The sequence below is a fragment of the Mobula hypostoma genome, chromosome 5 (genome assembly GCF_963921235.1).
Source record: "Mobula hypostoma chromosome 5, sMobHyp1.1, whole genome shotgun sequence".
Lineage (NCBI taxonomy): Eukaryota > Metazoa > Chordata > Chondrichthyes > Myliobatiformes > Myliobatidae > Mobula > Mobula hypostoma.
The window spans coordinates 107,471,307-107,497,539 of NC_086101.1; the positions used below are offsets into that span (position 1 = coordinate 107,471,307).

The 26,233-nt window shown below is 46.0% G+C and overlaps 1 protein-coding gene across 2 annotated transcripts in view; it reads left to right on the plus strand.

Annotated features, from left to right (window-relative positions):
* The window catches only part of elp5 (elongator acetyltransferase complex subunit 5), a 56,723-nt gene that overhangs the window by 988 nt on the left and 29,502 nt on the right, over positions 1-26,233 (plus strand). Inside the window, exon 1 of one of the 2 annotated variants that reach the window (XM_063048717.1) lies at positions 26,029-26,132. The exons of the other annotated variant lie outside the window; for it this stretch is intronic. Coding sequence (XP_062904787.1) covers positions 26,078-26,132 — 55 coding nt within the window. The 5' untranslated portion in view covers positions 26,029-26,077. Of the gene's footprint in view, positions 1-26,028; positions 26,133-26,233 lie in introns of those variants that run through there. 2 annotated transcript variants of the gene reach the window in all.

The window sequence follows — 26,233 nt, forward strand, 5'->3', positions numbered from 1 at the left end:
ACCTCTATCAAATCTCCTCTCATTCTCAACATTCCAGAGAATGAAGTCCTAATCTATTCAACTTTTCCCTGGAACTTATGTTTTCAAGTGTTGTGGGGGAGTCTAAGCCCAGAGGGCACAGCCCCAGAATAGAAGGACGTCCCTTTATAACAGAGATGAGGAGAAATTTCTTTTAGCAGAGGGTGTTGAATCTGCGAAATTCATTGCCATGGACGGCTGTGGAGGCCAAGTCATTCGGTGTATTTAAAGCAGAAGTTGATAGGTTCTTGATTAGTTGGGGTGTCAAAGGTTACTTTATACTTTATTGTCGCCAAACAATTGATACTAGAACACACAATCATCACGGCGATACTTGATTCTGTGCTTCACACTCCCTGGAGTACAAGTCGATAGTAAATATTAAATTATAAATCATAAATAGAAAATGGAAAGTAAGGTAGTGCAAAAAAACCGAGATGCAGGTCCGGATATTGGAGGGTATGGCCCAGATCAAGGTCAGGATCCGTTCAGCAGTCTTATCACAGTTGGAAAGAAGCTGTTCCCAAATCTGGCCGTACAAGTCTTTAAGCTCCTGAGCCTTCCTGGCTGGATGGGTCGTGTCCTTGATTATCCTGGCAGCACTGCTCCAACAGCGTGCGGTGTAAAGTGAGTCCAAGGACGGAAGATTGGTTTGTGTGATGTATTGCGCCATGTTCACAATCTTCTGCAGCTTCTTCTGGTCTTGGACAGGACAACTTCCATACCAGGTTGTGATGCACCCTAGAAGAATACTTCCTACGGTGCATCTATAAGAATTAGTGAGGGTTTTAGGGGACAGGCCAAATTTCTTTAGTTACGGGTAGAAGGCAGGAGAATGGGGCTGAAGGGGAAAATAAATCAGCCATATTAGAATACAGTAGTGGAGCAGGCTCAATGGGCTGAATGGCCTAGTTCTGCTCCCATGTTTTATGGTCTTTCCTCAGTCTGGAACGGTGAATTGACAAGAGTTTGATGGTGGGGAGGGGGAAGGAATCATGGGGTCATATGGCATGGAATCAGGTCTTCAAACCAGGTCATCTCTGCTGACTGAGTTCCTAGTCTACGTTTAGCCCATAATCCTTCAAAACCTTTCCAATCCGTGTAATCGTCCAAGTACCTTTGAAATGCTGTTCTTGTTCCTGTCTCAACCACTTCCTCTGGCACTCGTTGCACACACCTAGCTTCCTCTGTCCCTCAGATTCCCCTAAACCTCTCCCCGCGAAAGGTGAAACATTCAAGGGGAGTGTGGAATGAGCTGCTGGTGGAGGTGGTTCAGTTTCAACATTTAAGAGACATTTGGTTAAGTACAGGGATGGCAGGGGTGTGCAGGGCTATGGTACTAGTGCCGGTTGACAGGACTAATGGCTAGTATAGACTGGATGGGCTGAATGGCCTGTTTCTGTGCTGTAGTGCTCTTTCACTCACACAAACCTGTGCCCTCTAATTGTCTCCATCCAACTTATCTATGCCAGAGAAGAAGATGAAGAAAGCCCTTAACTCTGAGTGAAGTCATTGGGACACTGTCGTGATGGCATTTTTTTTTAGCAGGCTTTCTAATTTTTACGAGGCCGAGTTACTAGCTCGATGCTCAACCCAGCACAGATGGAAAGCATGCAAGGGAGCCGGCTGGATTTGAACTCGGGAGCCTTCGCTCCGAGGTCCGACGCTGATGCCACTATGCCACCAGCCGGCTTATCTATACCCATAAGGACCTTATAAACCTGCGTAAAGCCACCCTTCAGCCTCCTTCACTCAGAGGAAACAGTCCCAACCTGTCTGGTCTCCCATTATAATCCATTTATTCACTACATGAAACATACAGTGAAATGCATTGTTTGCGTTATCAGCTAGACACTTGCAAATTGCTACCGATGTACTGTGGAGGGCGTTCTCACTGGCTGTATCACCGCCTGGTGTTGGGGGGCCTCTGCAGGGGGTTGCAAACTCAGCTGGCTCCCTCATGGGCACGAGCCTCCCCAGCACAGCGAACATCTTCAGAAGGGATGCCCCAAAAAGCTGGCATCCATCATGAAAAACCCTCAACCACCCAGGACGTGCCCTCTTCTCATTGCTACCATCAGGATGAGGTACAGGAGCCTGAAGGCACACACTCAGCGATTCAGGAACAGCTTCTCCTCTGCCATCCGATTCCTGAATGGACATTGAACCCATGAACACCACCTCACCAGTTTTCCTCTCTTTTTGCACTAGTTATTTAATTACATATATGTGTACACTTACTAGAATTTATAGTTTTTTTATTGTGTGTGGCAATGTACCGCTGCCATAAAACCACAAATTTCACGACATATTGCCAGTGATATTAAACCTAATCCTGGAACCTTAAGATGTGCTGAGGGCAGCCCTGCAAGTGTCAATGTACGTCCTCAAGTGTTTGGCAGAACAACAACAGCAGAACAAGCCCCTTCCTTTCTTCCTGTCCATCCACCCACCCACGCACAGGCCACTTCCGGGCTCCAGCCTCCAGTGAAGCTGTGATAAATGGGAATTCTCCTGCTTTCTCTCCATAAGCTTTCAATTGCCCTGGAACATAAACTCTCTCCCGTCCCCGCAGATGCTGCTTGACCTGTTGCGTGTTTCTGACTTTATTCTGGTTCCGATCCAGGTGTTTGTGGCCACGGGGGGTGGTGTTTGCCAGCCACTCTGGGCATGCCCTCTGGCACTCTTGCACATCTGTCCAGCTGTGTGGCCTCGTCAGGGCAGCTTGGAGCCACCAGGTCCTTCGGTTTTATTATTGTCACAGTGAAGAACCTTTCCACGCCACCCATACAGATTGGCCGTCACAGTAGCGTAGTGGTTAGCACAACGCTTTACGGTACCAGTGACCCGGGTTCAATTCCCACCACCGTCAGTAAGGAGTTTGTATGTGCTCCCCGTGATTCATAGTAAGTCAATAGAATATGCGAACCTGGGTTCTGTATATAGCCATACCAAATTCGTATGCAAGTGCATGATGTCAAATGTTTTGGGGGAAAACAAACAGCAATTGAAATTCAAATTCAAATTCAAGGTTCAAAGTAAATTTATTATCAAAGTAACTATTTTTCTATCAAAAGAGACTTTTTTCCCCAGGGCTAAAGGCTAATGTTGGGGGGGGGGAATGATTTGAAGGTGATTGGAGGAAAGTATAGGGGAAGATGTTTGGTGAAAATTTTCTTACACAGAGAGTGCAGAGCATGTGGAACATGCTGCCGTGGGCGGTGGTAGACGTAGGTATTTATTTATTTTCTTGACTGTTTATTGAGATAGGGTGCAGAATACTCCCTTCGAGCTGCTCTACCCAGAAACCCTCCGATTCAACCCTAACCTAATCACAGGACCAATTAAGCTACTAACCCATGTGTCTTTGGACTGTGGGAGGACTCTGGACCGCCCAGAGGAACCCCACAGGGTTACGGAGAACACACAAATTCCTTACGGGCAGCAGCGGGAAACATTTAAGAAACTCTTAGATAGGCACGTAGATAACAGGTAAATGGAAGGGAAGGATTAGATGGATTTTAGAGTAGATTAAAAGGTTGGCACAGCTTCGTGGACCCAAGGGCCTGTGCTGCTCTCTGTTCTATCTGTATATTACTGTTCACAATACTCTGCCTAATATGCAATTTATTGTGTTCCAGTTGTGTTTGTCCCTGTAAAAATTATCTATGATTTACAGTTAATTTACGTTTTTCTTGTGAATGGCTGCTTATCTGATGTTCTATGCCTGAGATGCTGCAGCAAATAGGTTTTTCACTTGTGCTGACATGTACTTGTTCAGATGATGGCAAATTTGAATTTGGCTTCGGTTTGCTGCATATTTCTGCCTCTCTCTCTCTCTCTCTTTACTGTTCTTTCTTGTTTTCCATCTCTTTCTCCGTCTCTCCCTCATCCTGCCAAGATGTTTCACCCCCCCACCCCCACACGCATGTGACTGACGCGTAACTGAAACTGTAGTGTGTGTAAACAGAAAGGCGCTCTTCCCCACGACGTCAGCAGATTCCCTGTGGAGAGCACCCTGAGTCACTCCCTCTGGGTGACGGTGCAGTGTTCTCAGAGTGATGTCACCAGGATCCCTCACCATTGGCCAAGGCTTCTCGTCACCTCCAAGATCACCCTCTGTCACCTTCTTCCCCCACCCCTCAACCCCCCGTGATCTCTTCTACCATCGCAGCACGATCACGTAGCGGCCAGTGCCAGTTCAATTCTCACCGCTGCCCGCAAGGGGTTTGTACGTTCTCCCGGTGACCGTGTGGGTTTCCTCCAGGTGCTCCGGTTTCCTCCCACAGGCCAAAGACCTATGGTCAATTGGTCACAGGGGTGTAATCGGGCGGCGCGGACTCGTTGGGCCGTATCTCCGTAAAAAATACTGGGAATTGTAAACAAGAAACTCTGCAGTTGTGGGCGGGCTACGTTAGCTCCGGAAGTTTGACAACACTTGCTGGGCTCTCCCCGGCACAATCCTCGGACTGTGTTGATCAGTGACACAGTATGTTTCGAAGGAGATGAAACAAATAAAGCCAATGGTAAATCAGCAACTCCCGCCCCCCCCCCCGCCAGTTCCCGTTGCTCTGACACTGGCAATCCTCAAACCCCTGGGTCCTCGGCTCCAGAATTTTTCCACCTGCTGGGATATGTTGGGGATTCTGCCCCCGTCCCATGATTGTGTGCTGGACTCTTCCCAGCGTATTGACTGCCCGCCCCCGGGATGAGCTTAACGTGGCGATTTGACAAACAAGCATTGAGAGGGACTCAGAGTTTCCAAGCGAGCCAATCTGTATACAGGTACATCAAAAGGTTCCGGAAGGTTGGTCAGAACTGGGAGAACCGGACCTTCCACATTGACACTGGTTTTTCACCTGCATGATCTTATCCAGGCTGCAAGTGGGTGGGAATAGGAAACCATGGTAACCGGGGCCGTCCCACCAGTCGAACCATAGCAACCAGCAGGCTCTGCGTCTGAGTGGCAATGGCCGGCCTGTAATCAAACCGAGGATTGTAATCAAAACATAACAATCAGAGCCTGTAATCAAACCGAGGATTGTAATCAAAACATAACAATCAGAGCCTGTAATCAAACCGAGGATTGTAATCAAAACATAACAATCAGAGCCTGTAATCAAACCGAGGATTGTAATCAAAACATAACAATCAGAGCCTGTAATCAAACCGAGGATTGTAATCAAAACATAACAATCAGAGCCTGTAATCAAACCGAGGATTGTAATCAAAACATAACAATCAGAGCCTGTAATCAAACCGAGGATTGTAATCAAAACATAACAATCAGAGCCTATAATCAAGTCAGGGACAGTAATAAAACTATAATCAGCCTGTAAATGTCATAATCATGCCTGAGACTCGTATTAAGCTGTAACAACCATGGTCCGTCATTAAGCCTAATCAGTCAGCTCCATCATGGGTACTGGCCTCCCCAGCATCCAGGACATCTTCAAGGAGCGATGCCTCAAAATGGCGGCATCCATCATTAAGGCCCCCATCACCCAGGACATGCCCTCTTCTCATTGTTACCAACAGGAACCTGAAGGCCCACTCAACGATTCCTTAGCCAGAAGGTGGTGAATCTGTGGAATTTGTTTCCACAGGTGGCTGTGGAGGCCAAGTCATTGGGTATATTTAAGGCAGAGGTTGATAGATCCTTGATTAGTCAGGGCACGAAGGGATACTGGGGGAGAAGGCAGGAGATCGGGGCTGAGAGAGAAATGGAGCAGCCATGACAATCTGGTGGAGCAGACTCGATGGGCCAGATGGCCTATTGCTCTATGGATTCAGGAACAGCATCTTCCCCTCTGCCATCCGATTTCTGAATGGACAATTAACCCATGAACACTACCTCACTGCATTTTTTGTCTTTTTGAGTTACTTACTTAATTTGACTTTTTTAATATACACAGTATATACATATGTATATACTTGTCACTGTAATTTACAGTTTTTAATATTGTACTTGGCAAAGTTGCTTAACAACAAATTCCATGATATATGCTTTTGGTGTTAAACCTGAGTCTGATTCAATCAGAGATTGTGACCAAGTTCTATCAACTTGTGTCTCTAATGAAGTCAAGAACCTTGATCCTCTGATTGAATCGTTGCTTGTAATTGATCTTGGCTCTGTAACTGAACACAACTTGTAATTGTATTTCTGCTCTTGACACGACGCCAAGCTCTTCTCCCATCTTCTCCTACTCCAAGCTCAGCTCTCTGGCAAGAATCCCCCACCCCACACCAATGACCTCTTCACCCACTTCCAACCCTCCTCATCACCTTGGATAGCCCGCTCTGGTTCTCCACCTGTGCTGGACCTGTTCACCTCAGATTGCCAACAATACATCAACCATCTCAACATCAGCTCTCCTCTCTCCTTACCCTCTCTGCACCATCCCAACTTCGCCATTGGACCCGCAGACAAAGTTGCAGTGTGATGCACTGACCTCTACTTGCTGAGGCCAGGCGACATCTCTCAGACACTCCTAAGTCCTACCACTTGAAAAGGACCCCACTCCACACCATCGGAAAACTGTTTCCGACACCATCACTAACCTCAACCACTCTGGAGAACTCCCAACCACTGCCATCAAACACATCATTTCATTACCCTGTGCTGCTCGCTTCTAACCAAGATCCACAAACTTAACTGTCCAGCTAGGCCTACTGTCTCTGCCTGCTCCTGCCCCACTGAACTCGTGTCCTCATGTCTCGATTTGATTCTATCCCCCGGTTCAGTCCCTTCACACCTACACCTACGATGTTTCACATCCCCTCAGTCTCCTCAGTTACTTACAATTCCCTGTCCCTGACCACCTCATCTTCACCATGGATGTTCAGTCCCTGTACACTTCTGTCCCCTGTCAAGAAGGCCTCAAATTTCTCCACTTCTTTCTCAACAAATGACCCAACCAGTTCCTCTGCACCGCCACCCTCTTCCATCTGGCAGAACTGGTCCACACCTTCAGCAATTCCACCTTTGGTTCCTCAACCTCAACAATTTCTCCTTTGGTTCCTCTCCCTCAGCAGTTCCTCCTTCCGTTCCTCCCACTTTCCCCAGGCTTGTGGGGTTACCCACATGGGCCACAGCTATGCTGCATAGAACAGTGCATGTTCCAAGCCTTCCCTGATGATAATCCACTACTGTGCTACATTGATGTCTGCATTGGTGCTGCTTCATGCACCCGTGCTAAGCTCATCAATTTCTGCCTCCAACTTCCACCCTGTCCTTAAATTCATTCAGTCCATTTCTGACACCTTTCTGGATCTCTCTACCTCCATCTCTGGAGGCAAACTGTCTACCAACGTTTTATATAAACTTACTGATTCCCATGGCTATATTGACTGTACCTCTTCCCACCCTGTCTCCTGTAAAAAATGCTAGTCCCTTTTCTCAGTTCCTCCTTCTGCGCTGCATTGGTTCCCAGGATGAGGCTTTCCTTTCCAGGACACTTGAGGTGTCCTCATTGTTCAAAGTTCAGGGTTTCCCTTTCCCCACCATTGTTGTTGCCCTCACCTGCATCTCCTCCATTTCCCGAACATCCATGCTCACTCCATCTTCCTAATGCCTTAACAGGGATAGAGTTCCGCTTGTCCTCACCCACCACCCCATCAGCCTCTGTATTCCATGTATCTTTCCCCACAACTAATGCCATCTTCAACGGGACCCTACCACCAAATACTTTATTTCCCCCTCACCCCCACCAACTCTTCACTTTCTGTAGGGGTATCTCCCCTACCTGATTTCCTTCTGTTCGTCCCTTCCCACTAATCTCCCTCCCAGCATGTATCCCTGCTAGTGACAGAAATGTCACACCTGCCCGTTCACCTCCACTCAGGACTCCAAACAGTCCTTCCAGGTGAGACAACTCGTCACCTGCGAATCTGCTGGGGTTCTCTGTTGCATCTGGTGCTCGCGATGTAAATTGGGGGATGGCTTTGTCGAGCAACTTGCCCCAGCCGGGAAAAGCGAAACTTCCCACCAATCAACCACTTTAATTCCGCTTTCCGTTCCGACATGTCGGTCCATGGCCTTCAATGCCACCCTCCGGGTGGAGGAGCAGCACCCCATATTCCATCTGGGTAGCCTCCATCCTGATGACACGAGTATCGATTTCTCCTTCCAGCAATTTTCTTCTCTTCTTTTCCTTTGCCCTCCCTCTTCCTCCTTCTTTCATTCCCCACTTGACCTCATACCTCTTCTCCTCACCTTACCATCACCTCCCCCTAAATCTCTTCCCCCTTCCCTTTCTCCCATGGTCCACTCTCCTCTCCTTTCAGATTCCTTCCTCTCCAGCCCTTGACCTTTCCCATCCACCTGTCACCTTCTGGCTATCCTCCTTCCATCTTTTTATTCTGGCGTCTTCCCCCTTCCTTTCCAGTCCTGAAGAAGGGTCTCGGCCCAAAACGTCGACTGTTTATTCATTTCTGTAGATGCTGCCTGCAGCATTTTGTGTGTGTCGCTCTGGTTTTCCAGCATCTGCAGAATCTCATGTCTGTAATTGAATTACTGTTCTTCACCAGTCTTGGACCCGTTAGTGACCAGGGCTTGTAACATAAACCAGGATTACAAGCAAGGTCTCGGGGGCAGTCACTCGGACGAGGAGGGCCAACTCCCACAGGTCAGGATAACTTCCGGAGTTTCACTTCCTGGATGACATCTGTGCGCTGGTTCCCCTGAACAATTCCCTCTCCCTGTACAGACTACAGATACTGGAAAGTAACACTCACAACACGCTGGAGGAACTCAGCAGGTCAGGCAGCATCCGTGGAAACGATCAGTCAACGTTTCGGGCCGGAACCCTTCGTCAGGACTGAGGAGGGAGGGGGCAGAGGCCCTATAAAGAAGGTGGGGTGGGTGGGAAGGAGAAGGCTGGTAGGTTCCAGGTGAAAAACCAGTAAGGGGAAAGATCAAGGAGTGGGAGAAGGGATACAGGGAGATGATAGGCAGGAAAGGTGAAGAAGGAATAGGGGAAAGCACAATGGGTAGTAGAAGGAGGCGGAACCATGAGGGAGGTAGTAGGCAGCTGGGGGAGGGGGCAGAGTGAAATAGGGAGGGGAAGGGAATTACCGGAAGTTGGACAATTCAGTGCTCATACCAAGGGGCTGGAGACTACCCAGGCGGTATATGAGGTGTTGCTCCTCCAACTCGAGTTTAGCCTCACCATGGCAGTAGAGTGGATAGTGGAAACTGGAGCCACACACCATCAAATGGAGGAACTCAGCAGGCCGAGCAGCATCTGTGGGGATAAATAACGTTTTGGGCCGAGACCCTTCATCGAGACCTCGTTCATTCATTCAGCCTGCTTCCTGTACACTCATGAATGTGTGGCCAGATTGAGCTTGAACTCCACCCGCAAATCTGTTGGTGATACCAGCATAACAGGCCATCTCAGGTCATGATGAGTCAGAGCACGGGAAGGAGACAGAGAGTTGTCATGACAGCAACCTTTCCCTCAAGGTCAGGAAAAGAGCTGCTCATTAAGGGGAGCAGAGGACATGCTCCTGTCTACATCAGTGGTCCTGAGTTCGAGAGGGTTGAGAGCTTCAGGGTGCTTGGTGTGAACATCACCAACGGCCCGTCCTGGTCCAATAATATTAATGTCATGGCCAAGGAGGATTACCAGCATCTCAACTTCCTCAAGAGGCTGAAAACAATTGGCTTGTCCCCTTTGACCCTTACCAATTTTAAGTGATGCACCATAGAAAGCATCTGATCTGAATGCACCATGGCAACCACTCTGCATGTGACCACATGAGACTGCCGAGAGTTATGGACACAGCACACACATCATGGAGACTAGCCTCCCTACCAATAGTCTCTGTCGACACTCCTCACTGCCTCAGTAAGGCAGCCAGCAGAATATAAGATCCCACCCACCCCGGACATTCTCTCTTCCCCCTCCTCCCATCGGGCAGAAGATACAAAAGCCTAAAAGTACCTGCCTACAGACTCAAGAACAGATCTATCCCACTGTTATCAGACTATAGAATAGTTCCCTGGGTCAAGATGGACGCTTAACCTCACAATCTAGCTCATTATGATCTTGCACTTTATCGTTCTGGGGTGGTGGGGTGGAGATAAGTCTCTACCAAAGGAGGTGTAAGACACTCCTTCCCTCCGCTAGTCTGCAGGTCACCCTCGGGTAATGTGTAGCATCTGCTTAGCCCCCTGACCAGGGTCACATGAAGCCATGGAGCAGGTGGTGGATGGTCATACGAGCAGCTGGTGCACGTGACAAGTCCTGGTTATGTGACCACTGACACCAGGCAGACAATCTTGAAGAGCATTGATAATGACTGGGGTCACCCATCTTCTAAAGACTCCGCTCAGAGGAAGGCAATGGCAAACCACTTCTGTAGAAAAATTTTCCAAGAACAATCATGGTCATCACGATCGCCCACATCGTACGATATGGCACAAAACAAACCTTACTGTCTACCTGCACTGCACTTTCTCTGTAGCTGTTACACTTTATTCTGCATTCTGTAATTGATTTACCTTGTTATATTTCATCAGGAGTGTGAGGAGACTTAGTGTATAACCAAAGATTCTTGAAAATTTGTACAGACGAAGAGCTTCTGACTGATAACTCAGTTTAACATGGGAAAAATACGTTATCCACAGTGCAGGGAGGAGACCAACTCAGTGTGTTACTTAAATGGTGAGAGGTCAGTGTCCACGAACAGCCCTTGCTGATAGGATACGTGCAGGGGAGTGAAGCAGTGGAACAGTTTATTGACTTTCCGCAGGAGAGTCTGAGGACAGGAACAAGGGCGTCTTCCTAAAGTTCTACACGGCCTTGGTGGGACCACATCTGGAGTGTTGTGGATAGGTTTGGTCTCCCGACTGAACAGAGCCTCCATGTGCTGTTGACGTCACTGTGGTCAAATTTGCAGATGTTAACAATGTGGGTGGAGGCGTGGATCAAATTGTTAACGACTTATAAAATAAAGTAACTGGGACCGGAACACACGGACTCTTACAACTCAAGCATTCTTTTTATTTTCCTTGTGCACAAGGAGACCAGTGTGGCCCCTGTCACCCACGCTGTTCTGGTTTGAACAGAAAACTACTATTTTTACACAGACAACAGGAATTCTGCAGATGCTGGAAATTCAAGCAACACACATAAAAGTTGCTGGTGAACGCAGCAGGCCAGTCCTGACGAAGGGTCTCGGTCTGAAACATCGACTGCACCTCTTCCTAGAGATGCTGCCTGGCCTGCTGCGTTCACCAGCAACTTTTATGTGTGTTATTTTTACACAGAATTGGCTTATCAGTTACGGATGTTGGACATTTGGTAAGTTAGAAAAACAATTGTCTTAGTTGTTCGGTGCGTTTCACATCCTTCAGTTATTGTTATCTCATCTGTCTCTGACACCCCCTATCTTGTAAAGGGAAGCTATGTGTTAGGAAGGCCTTTCAGTAAAAGTCTCACAACAGAGGCCTCGCTCGTCCGATTTTAGAGCACTATGCCGCAGTCACCCCAGCCCATTCTGTCTCTAGTAAGCAGAGGTGTCGCTGGCAGTCTCACTTCAAAGGTTGCACCTGACCACAACCGACCCAGGCTATCCTTTCCTGGAGGTTGTCTTTAACCCTCGCCTTACCTCCACACTTTCTCCTCATTGTCCTGTAGATAGAAATACGTAAATCTTACTGAATCTCAATAGGGCAGAGTCTCTGAAACCCCACGACCGTTTCATTAAGAATGGTTGGCTGTTGATGTCAGGGATGTACGGGCAACACTCCTGGCACGTTCCAGCTCTCAGACAACAGAAAGTCAAGTACTAGTTGACTTTGAAGGGCCACGGCGTGGATTGCCAGCGTTCCGGCAGTAGTATCGTCTGGATCCTGTCACCTAGCACGAAGGCCATGAAGTCCGCGTTAATGCTCTCACGAGCCCATCTGGCAGGTCCCCAGGACAGGAACACTATAATCCAGAAACACTCAGTCTCCATAGTCCTTCGATGGCAGCTCTACGCAGTGGCATGTCGAGGGTGGCGGGCAGGTTGTACATCTACTCCTCCATGACTTCGCTTCAGAGCACAGATCCCATTTTAGAAGGGCTACCCCTGGCAGCCAGGGATAGGCCTGTTGGCCAGATATCCAATAAGTACCATTGACAGGATTCAGAGGGTCGCCAGTAGTGTAGACATTTCACGGACTGTTACCCAAGTCTAGACCCGTCCCTTGATGGTTACAGTAACATCCCCCCCCCCCCATCCCCATGAAGCAGCTTCAGAGTGGGGTGGGGGGGGTTAAGCAATTGTTGTGAGTCGTTTGATAAAATAGCTACACTGGCAAGAGTCATTGCTACGGGCAGTGCAGGCCCATCCTCCATTCACACTTCTAATTTTGTTATCACGGTCTCAAACTCGTTATGATCCAGGGGTACAAACGCATTGGCAAGCCACCTTCTGAATGTATAGGCCCTCTCTAGTACACTCCCAACAGCCTGACCCCTCAGGACACGACGTATAGTCATAACTAGGGTGAAGCCAAGTGTTTGGAGTACTACTCTTGTGAGATGCTTCTGCATTTAAGCGGAAAACAAATGGCCAGATTACCCAAAATTTATAATGCACAGTGATGGTAAATCGCAAGTGATGGAGAGTTCAGTCCATTGGTCCTAATCATCAACGTTGTTCTGGCCACATGTTTTCTAGTCTGGTGGCACCACTGGCTTAACGTGTCAGGTGTGTAATCATGTCGGCGTTTCTTGGACCTTTAAAGAGCTAGATGTAGTCAGCAGTACTTGGAATGGGGCTGCAGGGAGCTCTTCCATAAGTAGGCTGTCAGTGGTACTCAATCTCCCGGTTAGTAGGGGTTCCCATCCTTTTTATGCCATGCACCAAAACAGTGGATCCCAGGCTGGGAATCCCCTGTTCTACAGCCAACACAATCTTCTGGGCTTCAAGTACCTATTGACGGGAACCTTTAAGAGCTTGTGTGAGTGCTATACAATAATACAACATGCTTCCAGTCATAATATGTCCATCTGTCTCATTAAAAAGGAAGGGGTGACTGGCAAGTGCTGGAGAGGTAGTAATGCAGGACAAGGAAAAGGAGGATGAACTGAATAAGTATTTCACTAGCAGTATGGAGGAAGTTCCAGGTGTCAAGGGTTATGAAGTTACCATGACTAGAGAGAAAGTTCTTGGGAAACTGAAAGTTCTGAAGGTAGATAATCACCTGGACCAGATGCACTACACCCCAGGGTTCTGAAAGAGGTTGTTGAAGAGATTGTGGAGGCATTAGTAATGTTCTTTCAAGAATCACTAGTTCCTGGATTGGTTCCAGAGAAATGGAAAATTGCAAATGTCATTCCACTCTTCAAGAAAGGAGAGAGGCAAAGGAAAGGAAATTATAGGCCCATTAGCCTGACTTCTGTGGTTGGGTAGATGTTGGAGTCGATTTTTAAGGATGTGGTTTTGGGGTATTTAGCCAAAGTTAACACGTTTCCTTAAGGGAAAATCTTGCTTGACAGATCTGTTTGAATGCTTTGAGGAAATAACAAGCAGGATAAACAAAGGAGAATCAGTGGATGTTGTGTATTTGGATTTTCAGAAGGCCTTTTGCTATGTTTTGTGACTTCAAAATATTACACTAATTCAAAGGAAGACATTGGAGTCTGAAATGTGAGTCTAACTTTGCCTTTTACTCTAATTGATGATGTATGCAATTAATATATTTTTACATACAACAGTCCTTCCAGGTGAGGCAACACTTCCCCTGCTGGGGTTGTGGATTGTATCCAGTGCTCCCAATTCCTCTAGTGAGGTCCATTGTAAATTGGGGAATTGCTTCATCGAGCACCTCTGCACCATCTGCCACAAGCATCACTTCCCGATGGCCAAACATTCCCATTCTGACATGTCAGTCCATGGTCTCCTCTTGTGCCAAGATGAGGCCATCATCCGGCTGAAGGGGCAACACCTTGTATTCTGTCTGAGTAGCCTCCAACCTGTTGGCACGAATATTGATTTCTCCTAGTAATCTAATTTCCTGCCCCCCCCCCCATTCCCCACTCTGACCTTTTTCCCTCTTCTCATCTATTAATTCCCCCGGATCCCCTCCTCCTTCCCTTTCTCCTGTCGTCCTATCAGATTCCTTCTTCTCGGGCCCTTGACCTTTCCCAGCCATTTGGCTTCACCTGTCACCTTCCAGCTAGCCTTCTTCCCCCACCCCCAATTTTTATTCTGGTGTCTAACCCCGCCTTCCTTCTCAGTCCTGAAGAAGGGTCTCAGCCTGAGATGTCGACTATCTCTTCCTCTCCATAGATGCTGCCTGACCTGCTGAGTTCCTCCAGCATTTTGTGTGTGTTGCAATATATTTACAATATTACTTAAATGTGACTGAAATATTAAATACAAACACTTCTCCCTGCTTAGCTATAAACTCCAACTCAACAGAGAATACATCTCAACTATTACATGGTATACTATATAACACAACTACTGTATACAGGCATCCACAGTATAGAAAATGTTAAATTGGCACGTTCAGACCTAAAGATTTAATCACTTTCAAGGATTTCTTACTCTTGTGGGATAACACCTTTCCTGCCCGGGAGGTTGGGGGTCACTCTGTTTGGCAGGTGAGACTTGTGCTTTGAAAGCAATCTCATGTTCTGAAGTCTCTTCCATGGTGGTTGTAGGAATTGACTCTGAGACTGCAGGAAGTGGTTCTGACAGCAGTAGCCATCTTACTTTTTCTTCTTTTTTCTTCTAGTTTGTGCATCTTGATCTTGGGAAGGTGTATTTAGTTCACTGGAGTATTCCCTTATTAATCCCTCTATTGCTTACAATCTGATCCCTCCTCGTGGTTTCCTCATCTACATTATCTGAATGAATCCTCTGTTTTTGTACCTCCATTGACTCCTTTCTTTTTGGCCTTCCATTCATCCAGCTGGGCTTTGGTCTTTGCATTTGCTGTTACATGCAGCTCTCTGCCTCCCACTTGAAGTTCATGCAACAACCTTAATGCACGCAGAGTAGATTCTGGTTTCGTTACACTCACAAAAGCCGAATGCTTGCAAATTTCCTGAAGCTGCTTGAACTCTGTTCCAGCTTAAAACCAAGCCACATTTCACAAGTAACTGCCTTATTACCAGTAACACATCAGAAGCTTTCTCCAATATGTTGCCGACAAAAACCGTTTTAGTCAGACCACTGCTTTCATCACTTTCATGATTCCTCTGAGCAGCTTGGTCCTTCCTTGGTCCAATACGCTTTCCGACCAGAGGCTCAGAGGTTGGCATCGACACCTGTTTGTCCGCGATTGGCATAGGTTCATGGTGCTCAGTGTGGAGACATTGGTAGCATCACCCAGTGCCTTAATTTACTTCCAGGTGACTCAATTGCAGGGGATGTAGCATGCAAATGCTGGATGGATCTCCAATCAAGTTGTAGTTGTCTCAGCCAATCACATCCCCACAATGCTGGCTCTCCTGTTGGTTGTTGTATTTCACTGTACGAATGTCATTCCCACAGGAGTTAGCTTTTCTCCAGTATATGTTCCTAGTTGGATCTCTGTAGGCTTCAGTTTAGTATCTTGAAATGTCATTCAAACTCATTTTGTGGAGTGACTAAAACAGCAGAGCCAGTGTCTAATTTTGTTTCAATTAATTTGCCACATTGCTTGCCTATTGTTAGTTTTCATTGTAAATCTTAAGGCTGCTCAGTCCTGTGTCACCTTCTTCATTATCAGATTTTTCATCAACAGCATGCAGATCAGTGCTCTATTTGAAACTGCAACTTGACTTTTTAGCTTTTTCTCTTCCCTGAGCAGTCCATTTATTTTTGTCTCCCTGACATTTCTCTGTATGTGTCCTACTTTGTTGCAGTTTCTATAAGTTTCACCTTTTAAACCTGCATTGGTCTGGTATATGTGAGCCCCTGCCACAACAATAACACAATTTGTTTGGTCAGACCAGTTTCTGTTTAGATATTGCAATTTTGTTCAAGCTCACTTTCATTCATGAATGCCACTCAGTTGTGTCTGTTGATTGTTCCCGTTGATACAGTGATTTCAACTGCTCTTTTAAATGTGAGTTGTACTTCATTTAGGAGCTGTTATCTTGTAAGAAAAATGATTTCTTGTAAGATTCCACAAACTAAATGATCTTTCAGTGTATCATTAAGCCCATCACTGAACTGACAATGCTCAGACAATGTCAATTCAGCCACATAGGCTGAAGTGGACTTCCCTTCTTTTTGATTCCACTTATGAAACCTAAAGCGTACTGCAATCAATGACGGTTTTGATTCTAAATGTTCCTACATTACTTTGACAACATCAGCAAAACTAATTTCTGCTTGTTTGGTTGGAACAGCCAAACTTTGAAGCAAACTGTATGCCTTTAAACCCAATGCACTCAACAAAATTGGCACTTGTTTCTCATTTGCTATTTCATTTGCTTCAAAATATTGTTCAATTAGCTCTGTATACATGAGCCAATTATTCCTTGTGGAATCAAACACACCAATCTTTCCGATGTAGCCAACATTTCTGCTATTTTTACGATTATTATCACCTGGTACTCATTCCTTATGAACCTGCGAATTCTACCCTTTTCTTACTTGACCATATCTTCCCTTTTGAATAATATGTACTGGGCTGCGTGTTTTACTTTCTGCGTTTTTTTTTTAGTTCAAACATCTCACTGCGCTTCAACCGGCCAATAGCCATCTTGGTTTCATTTTTAAAATACCTCGCCGACAATGTTATGTTTTATAACTTCAAAACATTAAGCTAATTCAAAGGAAGTCTGAACTCTAGGTCCAATTTCGTCCTTTACTTTAGGTGAGGCACACACATATTGTGTTGTGGCATGATGACGTATGCAATTCATTTATTTTTACATATAACCCAGAATTAATTACTTAAATGAACAACAATGCTTGATCAAACTATATATATATAGATAGATGTTTACTCAAATATTACTGAAATATTAAAATCACAATTCCTTAACAAGCTACGAGCCCATGGTGTTACTGGAAAGATAAAGCAGGGGCTGATTGGCAGGAGGCAAAGAGTGGGAAGAAGGGGAACCTTTGCTGATTGGCTGCTGGTGACTAGTGGTGTTCCACAGGGGTCTGTGTTGGGACCGCTTCTTTTCACGTTATATGTCAATGATTTGGATGATGGAATTGATGGCTTTGTGGCCAAGGTTGCGGGCAGGTAGTGTTGAGGAAGTAGAGAGGCTACAGATGGACTTGAGACAGATTAGGAGAACGGGCAAAAAAGTGGCAGATGGAATAAAGTGTCGGGAAGTGTATGGTCATGTACTTTGGTAGCAGGAATAAGAGTAGATTGTTTTCTAAATGGAGGGAAAATTCAAAATCCGAGGTACAAAGGGACTTGGGAGACTTTGTGCAAGATTCCCTGAAGGTTAACTTGCAGGGTGAGTCTGTGGTGAGGAAGGGAAACGCAATATTAGCATTCATTTCAAGAGGACTAGAATGTAAAAGTAAGGATGTGATGATGTTGAGGCTTTATAAAGCACCAGTGAGACCTCACTTGGAATATTGTGAGCAGTTTTGGGCCCCTTGTTTAAGAAAGAATGTGCTGACGTTGGAGAGTTCACGCAAGTGATCTTGGGAACGAGAGGGTTAACATATGTGTGACTGTCTCTAGACCTGTACTTGACGGAGTTTAGAAGGATGAGCAGGGGTCTCATTGGTTACTCAATAGCTTGGACAGAATGTTTCCAATAGCGAGAGATTCTAGGACCAGAGGGCACAGCCTCAAAAGAAAGGGATGCCCTTTTAGAACTAGGGTGAGGAGGAATTTCTTCGGCTAGAGGGCGGTGAATGTGTGAAATTTGTTTTAGGAATCTGCTGTGTATCAGGGTCAGAGGTCCAGCCTGTTCTTCCTCACTGCCACCATCCCATCGTTTCAATCTCTGTGACCACTTTCCAATGACTCAAGGCCCCAGGCTGGAGTTGCCAACTTGCGTTGCTGCAAGAGGCTCAAATTCTCATTTATTGTCATTCAGCCGTCTACATGTACATCACTGAACAAAACAACGTTGCTCTGGACTGAGGTGCACAACACAGTACATATAACTCACACACATAACATGCTACAAATAATATGGTTAAAGTTAAAAAGTTAACAGTGTAATGCTGCTGGCACTGCTAATGGCCGGGGGTGCTGTTTCCAACCATAAGAGTCCTGATGCTACATTACCTCCTGCCTGATGGTGGGGGTGAAAGAGGTTGTTGTATGGATGGGAGGTATCAGGGTCCTGTGTGCACAGCGTTCCTGGCAAACATCTCCACTGGGTGGAAGAGAGGCAGTCCTCGCAATCCTTTGTAGGGTCTTGTCCAGGAATTCCTGTGCCAGATGGGGATGCAGCTGGTCAGAACAACCCAATGGTGTTCCTGGAAAAAAATGGTTAAAATGGGGAGGGAGGGCTTGCCTCGGTCTCCTCAGGAAGTGGAGATGCTGCTGTGCTTTCTTGACCAAAGAGGAAGTGGTGTTCAGGGACCAGGTGAAATCATCCATTATGTGCACTCCTTCCCCTAACTCTCTCCATGGAGTGTGTGTGCAGCAGGGAGTGGTCAGCCTGCCCCTTCCTAAAGTCCACAGTCATCTCTTTGGTCTTGTCCACAGTGAGACTCAAGTTGTGGTGCTTGCCACTCACCCTCTGTGTATGCTGACTGGCCATTGTTGCTGATGGAGTCGATCACTGTTGTGTCATCAGTGAACTTGATGAGCTGGATCTGGCCGTGCAGTCAGTCAGCAGCGGGCTGAGTACGCAGCCCTGGGGAGTGACAGCCAGCATTCAGGGGGCTGAGCACGCAGCCCTGGGGAGTGCCGGTGTTCAGTGTGACGGAGCTACTGTAACACGGACTGTCTGGATGTCCAGGATCCAGTTACAGACAGATGTTGAGACCCACGAGAAAACCTTTTTAAAAACTGTGATACAATAGTTCTGATGTTGTACAGGAGTGAGATATATCAGCCAGATGAGTAGTCTTGCATTCAACATCAACATAACATAAGAAATAGGAGCAGATGTAGGTCATCTGCCCTGTCGATCCTACTCCACCATTCAACAAGAGCGTGGCTGATCTGGCCATGGACTCATCTCCTCCTACATGCCTTTTCCCCAGAACCCTTAATTCCCCTAAATCTATCCAACCCTGTCTTAAATAGATTTACTGAGATAGCCTCCACTGTTTCATTGAGCAGAGAATTCCATAGATTCACCACTCTTGAGAAAAGTAGTTCCTCCTCATCTCCATCCTAAATCAACTCCCCCAAATCTTGAGGCTATGTCCCCTAGTTCTAGTATCACCTACCAGTGGAAACAACCTTCCTGCCTCTATCTTATCTATCCCTTTTATAATTGTATATGTATCTATAAGATCTCCTCTCATTCTTCTGAATTCCAGTTAGTACAGCTCCAGGCAACTCAATCTCTCCTGGTAGTCTAACCCCCTCAGCTTTGGGATCAACCTGATGGACCTCTGCACCACCTCCAAAGCCAGTATATCCTTCCTCACGAAGCCCTGACGAAGGGTCTCGGCCTGAAACGTCGACTGCACCTCTTCCTAGAGATGCTGCCTGGCCTGCTGCGTTCACCAGCAACTTTTATGTGTGTTGCTTGAATTTCCAGCATCTGCAGAATTCCATAGAACCATAGAAACTACAGCACAGAAACAGGCCTTTTGGCCCTGCTTGGCTGTGCCGAACCATTTTCTGCCTAGTCCTACTGACCTGCACACGGATCATATCCCTCCATACACCTCCCATCCATGTATCTGTCCAATTTATTCTTAAATGTTAAAAAAGAACCCGCATTTACCACCTCGTCTGGCAGCTCATTCGATACTCCCACCACTCTCTGTGTGAAGAAGCACCCCCTAATGTTCCCTTTAAACTTTTCCCCCCTCACCCTTAACCCATGTCCTCTGGTTTTTTTCTCCCCTTGCCTCAGTGGAAGAAGCCTACTTGCATTCACTCTATCTATACCCATCATAATTTTATATACCTCTATCAAATCTCCCCTCATTCTTCTGCGCTCCAGGGAATAAAGTCCTAACCTATTCAACCTTTCTCTGTAACTGAGTTTCTCAAGTCCCAGCAACATCCTTGTAAACCTTCTATGCACTCTTTCAACCTTATTTATATCCTTCCTGTAATTTGGTGACCAAAACTGAACATAATACTCCAGATTCGGCCTCACCAATGCCTTATACAACCTCATCATAACATTCCAGCTCTTATACTCAGTACTTCGATTAATAAAGGCCAATGTACCAAAAGCTCTCTTTACAACCCTATCTACCTGTGACGACACTTTTAGGGAATTTTGTATCTGTATTCCCAGATCCCTCTGTTCCACTGCACTCCTCAGTGCCTTACCATTAACCCTGTATGTTCTACATTAGTTTGTCCTTCCAACGTGCAATACCTCACACTTGTCTGTATTAAACTCCATCTGCCATTTTTCAGCCCATTTTTCCAGCTGGTCCAAGTCCCTCTGCAGGCTCTGAAAACCTTCCTGACTGTCTACTACACCTCCAATCTTTGTATCATCAGCAAACTTGCTGATCCAATTTACCACATTATCATCCAGATCATTGATTTAGATGACAAATAACAATGGACCCAGCACTGATCCCTGTGGCACACCACTAGTCACAGGCCTCCACTCAGAGAAGCAATTCTCTACCACCACTCTCTGGCTTCTTCCATCGAGCCAATGTCTAATCCAATTTACCACCTCTCCATGTATACGTAGCGACTGAATTGTCCTAACTAACCTCCCATGCAGGACCTTGTCAAAGGCCTTATTGAAGTCCATGTAGACAATATCCACTGCCTTCCCTTCATCCACTTTCCTGGTAACCTCCTCGAAAAACTCCAACAGATTGGTCAAACATGACCTACCACGCACAAAGCCATGTTGACTCTCCCTAATAAGTCCCTGTCTATCCAAATGCTTGTAGATTCTGTCTCTTAGTACTCCCTCCAATAACTTACCTACTACCTAATTCCTGTTTATATCCTTCCTCAAGTAAGGAGACCAGAACTGCACACAGTACTCCAGGTGCGGTCTCGCCAGTACCCTGTACAGTTACAGCATAACCTCCCTGCTCTTAAATTCAATCCCTCTAGTAATGAAGGCCAACATTTCATTTGCCTTCTTGATAGCCTGCTGCACCTGCAAACTAACTTTTTGTGATTCATGCACAAGCACTCCCAAGTCCCTCTGCACAGCAGCATGCTGCAATATTTTACCATTTAAATAAGAATCTGATCTTTCAATTTTTCCTTCCAAAGTGGGTAACCTCTGATTTACCAATATTGTACTCCATCTGCCGGACCCTTGCCCACTCACTTAACCTAAATGTATCTCTCTGCCTATTCTCTGTATCTTCTGCACAATTTGCTTTTCCACTCAATTTAATATCATCGGTAAACTTAGATACACTACACTCAGTACCCTCTACCAGATCATTAATGTATATCGTGAACAGTTCCGGGCCCAGCACCGACCCCTGCGGTACACCGTTCACCACTGATTGTCAGCCAGTGTAACACTCATGTACCCCAACTCTCTGTATCCAATCCTCTATCCATGTTAATACATCACCCCCAACTCTATGCATCCTTATCTTTTGGATAAGCCTTTTATGCAGCACCTTATCAAATGCCTTCTGCAAATCCAAGTAAATAACGTCCATCTGTTCCCCTCTATCCACTACGCTCATTATATATCCTCAAAAAACTCCAGTAAGTGTGTCAAACAGGACCTGCCTTTGCTGAATCCATACTGGTCTGCCTGATGGATCCATTTCTTTCCAAATGCCTCGCTATTTCTTCATTATTGATAGCTTCAAGCATTTTCACAACTACAGATGTTAAGCTAACTGCCTTTAGCCTACATCCTGTTTTGAACAGTGGTGTGACATTCGCCATCTTCCAATCTGTCATGATCTGTCCAAAGTCCAGAGAATTTTGGTAAATCATCACCAAAGCTTCTACTGCAACTTCTGCCCTTTCCTTCAGTACCCTGGATGCATTCCATCAGGACCAGGGGACTTGTCTATCTTCAGGACCAGGGGACTTGTCTATCTTCAGGCCCACAAGTTTGCTCAGCACTTCCTCTTTAGTGATAGCTATTGTATCGAGGTCCTCACCTCCCATCGCATCCAAATCATCTCTCTTTGGCATGTTAGGCGTGTTCTCCATCATGAAAACCGACACAAAATAGTTATTCAAAGCCTCCGCCATTTCCTCATTACCTAATCTCAGTCCCCCTTCTTGTCCTCCGAGGGACTTACGTTCACTTCAGCCACCCTTTTCCACTTTATATAATTATAAAAACTTTTCCCATCCATTTTTATAGTTTGTGCTCATTTAGCTAGTTTATTTTCATAATCTATCAGCCCTTTCTTTATTGCTCGCTTAGTGGTTCTTTGCTTTAAAGTTTTCCCAATCTTCCAGTTTCCCACTACTTTTGGTGACTTTGTATGCATGAGCTTTTAGTTTTGACGCCTTCTTTCATTTCCTTAGTTATCCACAGCTGGCTCTTCCCACCCTTACTGTCCTTGCTTTTAACTGGAATATACTTTTGTTGAGCACCATGAAAAATCTCTTTGAAAGTCTACCACTATTCGTCAACCATATAGCCTGTGTTCCCATTCTACACTATCCAAATCCTCCCTCATCCCATTGTAGTCTTCATTGTTTAGGCATAATTCACTGGTTTTAGATCAAACTATCGCACCCTCCATTTGTATGAGAAACTCAATCATACTGTGATCACTCTTTCCAAGAGGATCCCTAACTACAAGGTCACCAATTTTACCTGCCTCATTGCACAGGACCAGAACTAAGATAGCACGTTCCCTTGTAGGTTCAGTAACAATGCTGTTTAAGAAAGCCATCATGGATGCATTCTTTGAAGTCCTCAAGACTGCCCCGACCAACTTGATTCACCCCATCTATGTGCAAGTTAAGGTCCCCCATGATGACTGCTGTTCCATTCTCACATGCCTCGGATATTTTCTGTTTATTGTCTGTGTCTCTGTAATGTTATTACTCGGTGCCGATAGACAATTCCCACCAGTGATTTTTTCCCTATACTATCCCTAATCTCTACCCAGATGGATTCAACATTCTGCTCTTAGATCTTATATCATCTCTCACTATTGCCCTCATCTCATCTTTAATTAAGTGTGCTACCCCACCTCCCTTACCTTCCTGCCTATCCTTCCGTATTACCTGATATCCTGGGATATTTAATTCCCAATTCTCCCCACCCTGCAACCATGTCTCTGTAATGGCCACTAAATCATACCTCTGTGCTGATTTGTGCCACAAGTTCACTAACCTTGTTTGAAATACTACAGGCACTCAAATAAAGTGCCCTTACACTTATTGTGCTTTTAAAATCGTGTAAACTTTTTCTCTTTTGCACTTGACTTTTCTTCACTCCACTCTTACTTTTCTCTTTTTTATCTTTATCCACACTTTTCTTTTTTCAGTTCTCCAATCAGTTGAACCCACCCCCCGACTATTTATTTTAAAGCCCTATCCATAGCCATAGTTATGCCATTCGCTAGGATCCAGGTCCCATCACAGTTCAGCTCCCTCCTTCCCCAGTATTGGTGCCAATTTCCCATGAATTCAGACCCACTTCTCCCACACCAATCCTTGAGCCACATATTTAACTCTCTAATCTTCTTCACCCTATGTCAATTTGCACGTGGCTGAGGTAGTAATCCAGAGATTACCACCTTTTTGTTTCTGCCGTTTAATTTAGTCTCAAGCTGCTCAAATTCCCTCAGCAGAACCTCTTTCCTCATTCTACCCACGTGGACCATGACGACTGGATCTTTCCCCTCCCACTGCAAATTCCTCTGCAGGTCAGATAAGATGTCGCAAACATGGGCATCAGGCAGGCAACATAGCCTTCGGGACACTCTATTCTCACGACAGAGAACTCTTGTCTATTCCCTTGGCTGTACTATCCCCAATTACCATTACACTTCCCTTCTTTCCCCCCTTTTGAATGGCTCCCTGAACTATGGTGCCACAGTTAGGTTGCTCATCCTTCCTACAGCCCCCACTTTCATCTATACAGGGAGCAAGAATCTCAGACCTGTTGGACAAGCTCAAGGGCTGAGGCTCCTCCAGCACTGTTTCTTGGATCCCACTACCCACCTCACTCGCAGTCACACCCTGACCACAGACCGAGTTTGAGGCAGCTCATCTAATGAGTGTGACTACCTCCTGAAATAGAGAATCCAGGTAACTCTTCCCCCTCCCTGATGTCAGTAAGAACAAAGAGCTGATTGTGGACTTCAGAAAGGGTAAGACAAGGGACCACACATCAGTCATCATAGAGAGATCAGAAGTGGAAAGGGTGAGCAATTTCAAGTTCCTGGGTGTCAGCATCTCTGAGGATCTAACCTGCACCCAACATATTGATGCTGCTACAAAGAAGGCATGACAGTTGCTATATTTCATTAGGAGCTTGAGGAGATTTGGTGTGTCACCAAAAACACTTGAAAATTTCGACAGATCCCCCCTCATCCTTCTAAATTCCAGCGAGTACAGACCCAGAGCCATCAAACATTCCTCATATAATAACCCTTTCATTCCCAGAATCATACTTGTGAACCTCCTCTGAACCCTCTCCAATGCCAGCACATCTGTTCTTAGATAAGGAGCCCAAAACTGTTCACAATACGCAAGATGAGGCCTCACCAGTGCCTTATAAAGCCTCAGCATCACTTCCCTGCTCTTATATTCTAGATCTCTTGAAATGAATGCCAACATGGCATTTACCTTCCTCACTACCGACTCTACCTACAAATTACCCTTTAGGATTTTCTGCACAAGGACTCCCAAGTCCCTCAACATCTCAGATTTTTGTATTTTCTCCCCGTTTATCAAATAGTCTGCACATTTTTTTCTACTACCAAAATACATGACCTTGTATTTTCCAACATTGTATTTCATTTGCCACTTTTTTGCCCATTGCCCTAATCTAAGTCCTTCTGCAGCCTACCTGTTTCCTTAACACTACCTGCCCTTCCACTAATCTTCATATCATCTGCAAACTTGGCAGCAAAACCATCTATTCCATCATCCAAATCATTTATTTTCAGCATTAAAAAGAAGCAGTCCTAACACTGACTCCGGCAGAACACCACCAATTGCTGGCAGCCAACCAGAAAAGGATCCTTTTATTCCCACTCGCTGCCTCTTACCAATCAGCCAATGCTCTAACCATGCCAGTAACTTTCCTGTAATGTCATGGGCTCTTAACTTGGTAGGCACTGACCCCTCGGTTAATGTTAAAGATTGGGAACCCCTGATCTAAACGTCATCCCTTTGGAAATCTGATGCCAGATGCTCCTGTGAGATTTCAGTTGCCGGGATTACGGTTTACCAATACACCCTCACTTTCTGGAAGGTTAAATCAGCCAAGGTTTACTGTTTGGCCGATGCCCACCATTCTCCTCAGTCACTGCTCAACCCCCTCTCTCCCAGGATGCCTCCAGCACACTCTTGACTTCGAATTGGGCCTGCTGTGCTTAATTATTCCTTATTTCTTGTTGGAAAACATTGTTCTGGGGTCATCATTATGAAACAGTTGAACATATAGAATTACAGTGTGAAGCAAATCAAATGTAGGCTTCGTTACAATCTTTGAGGTTGATAGTTTTAATTTTAAAAACTTTGGTAAGTACTGGGAGCGACTTTAATTCACAGCATTGTCTTTCATTACTTACAATCTATAGGGTTTTTGGGTAATTTAGCCTTCTTTTGAAAGAGAAGTAGTGCGGGTTTTCCCCAGGTCTCTACACTAGAGTCCAGTCCAGTTGGTGGCGATAATGCACATTTAAATTGGGCTGTTAAGCGTCATTAAAAGTGAAAAGAGGAGGAGAGTGTTGCCCGGGGCAACTGCGAATTGTTAGGCGCGGCGCGGGCTTCCCCTAAGCAATGGAGGACCCCGGATCTGATGACGCAATAGTTCCGCGCCATCACCCGGGCGCCCGGCCGGTGGCGGGTGTGATGTTGTCGGGTCTAAGCGGCGGCTCCGGGCCGGAGGGTCTGGTGATACTGTCAGGTATTGGGGCTAGTGGCCGTACATCGGGGGGGGGGTCGTACACCGCGGTCAAGGGTTGACAGGTGCTGGAATTGGGGTTAGTAGGCGTCGGAGTTACGCGG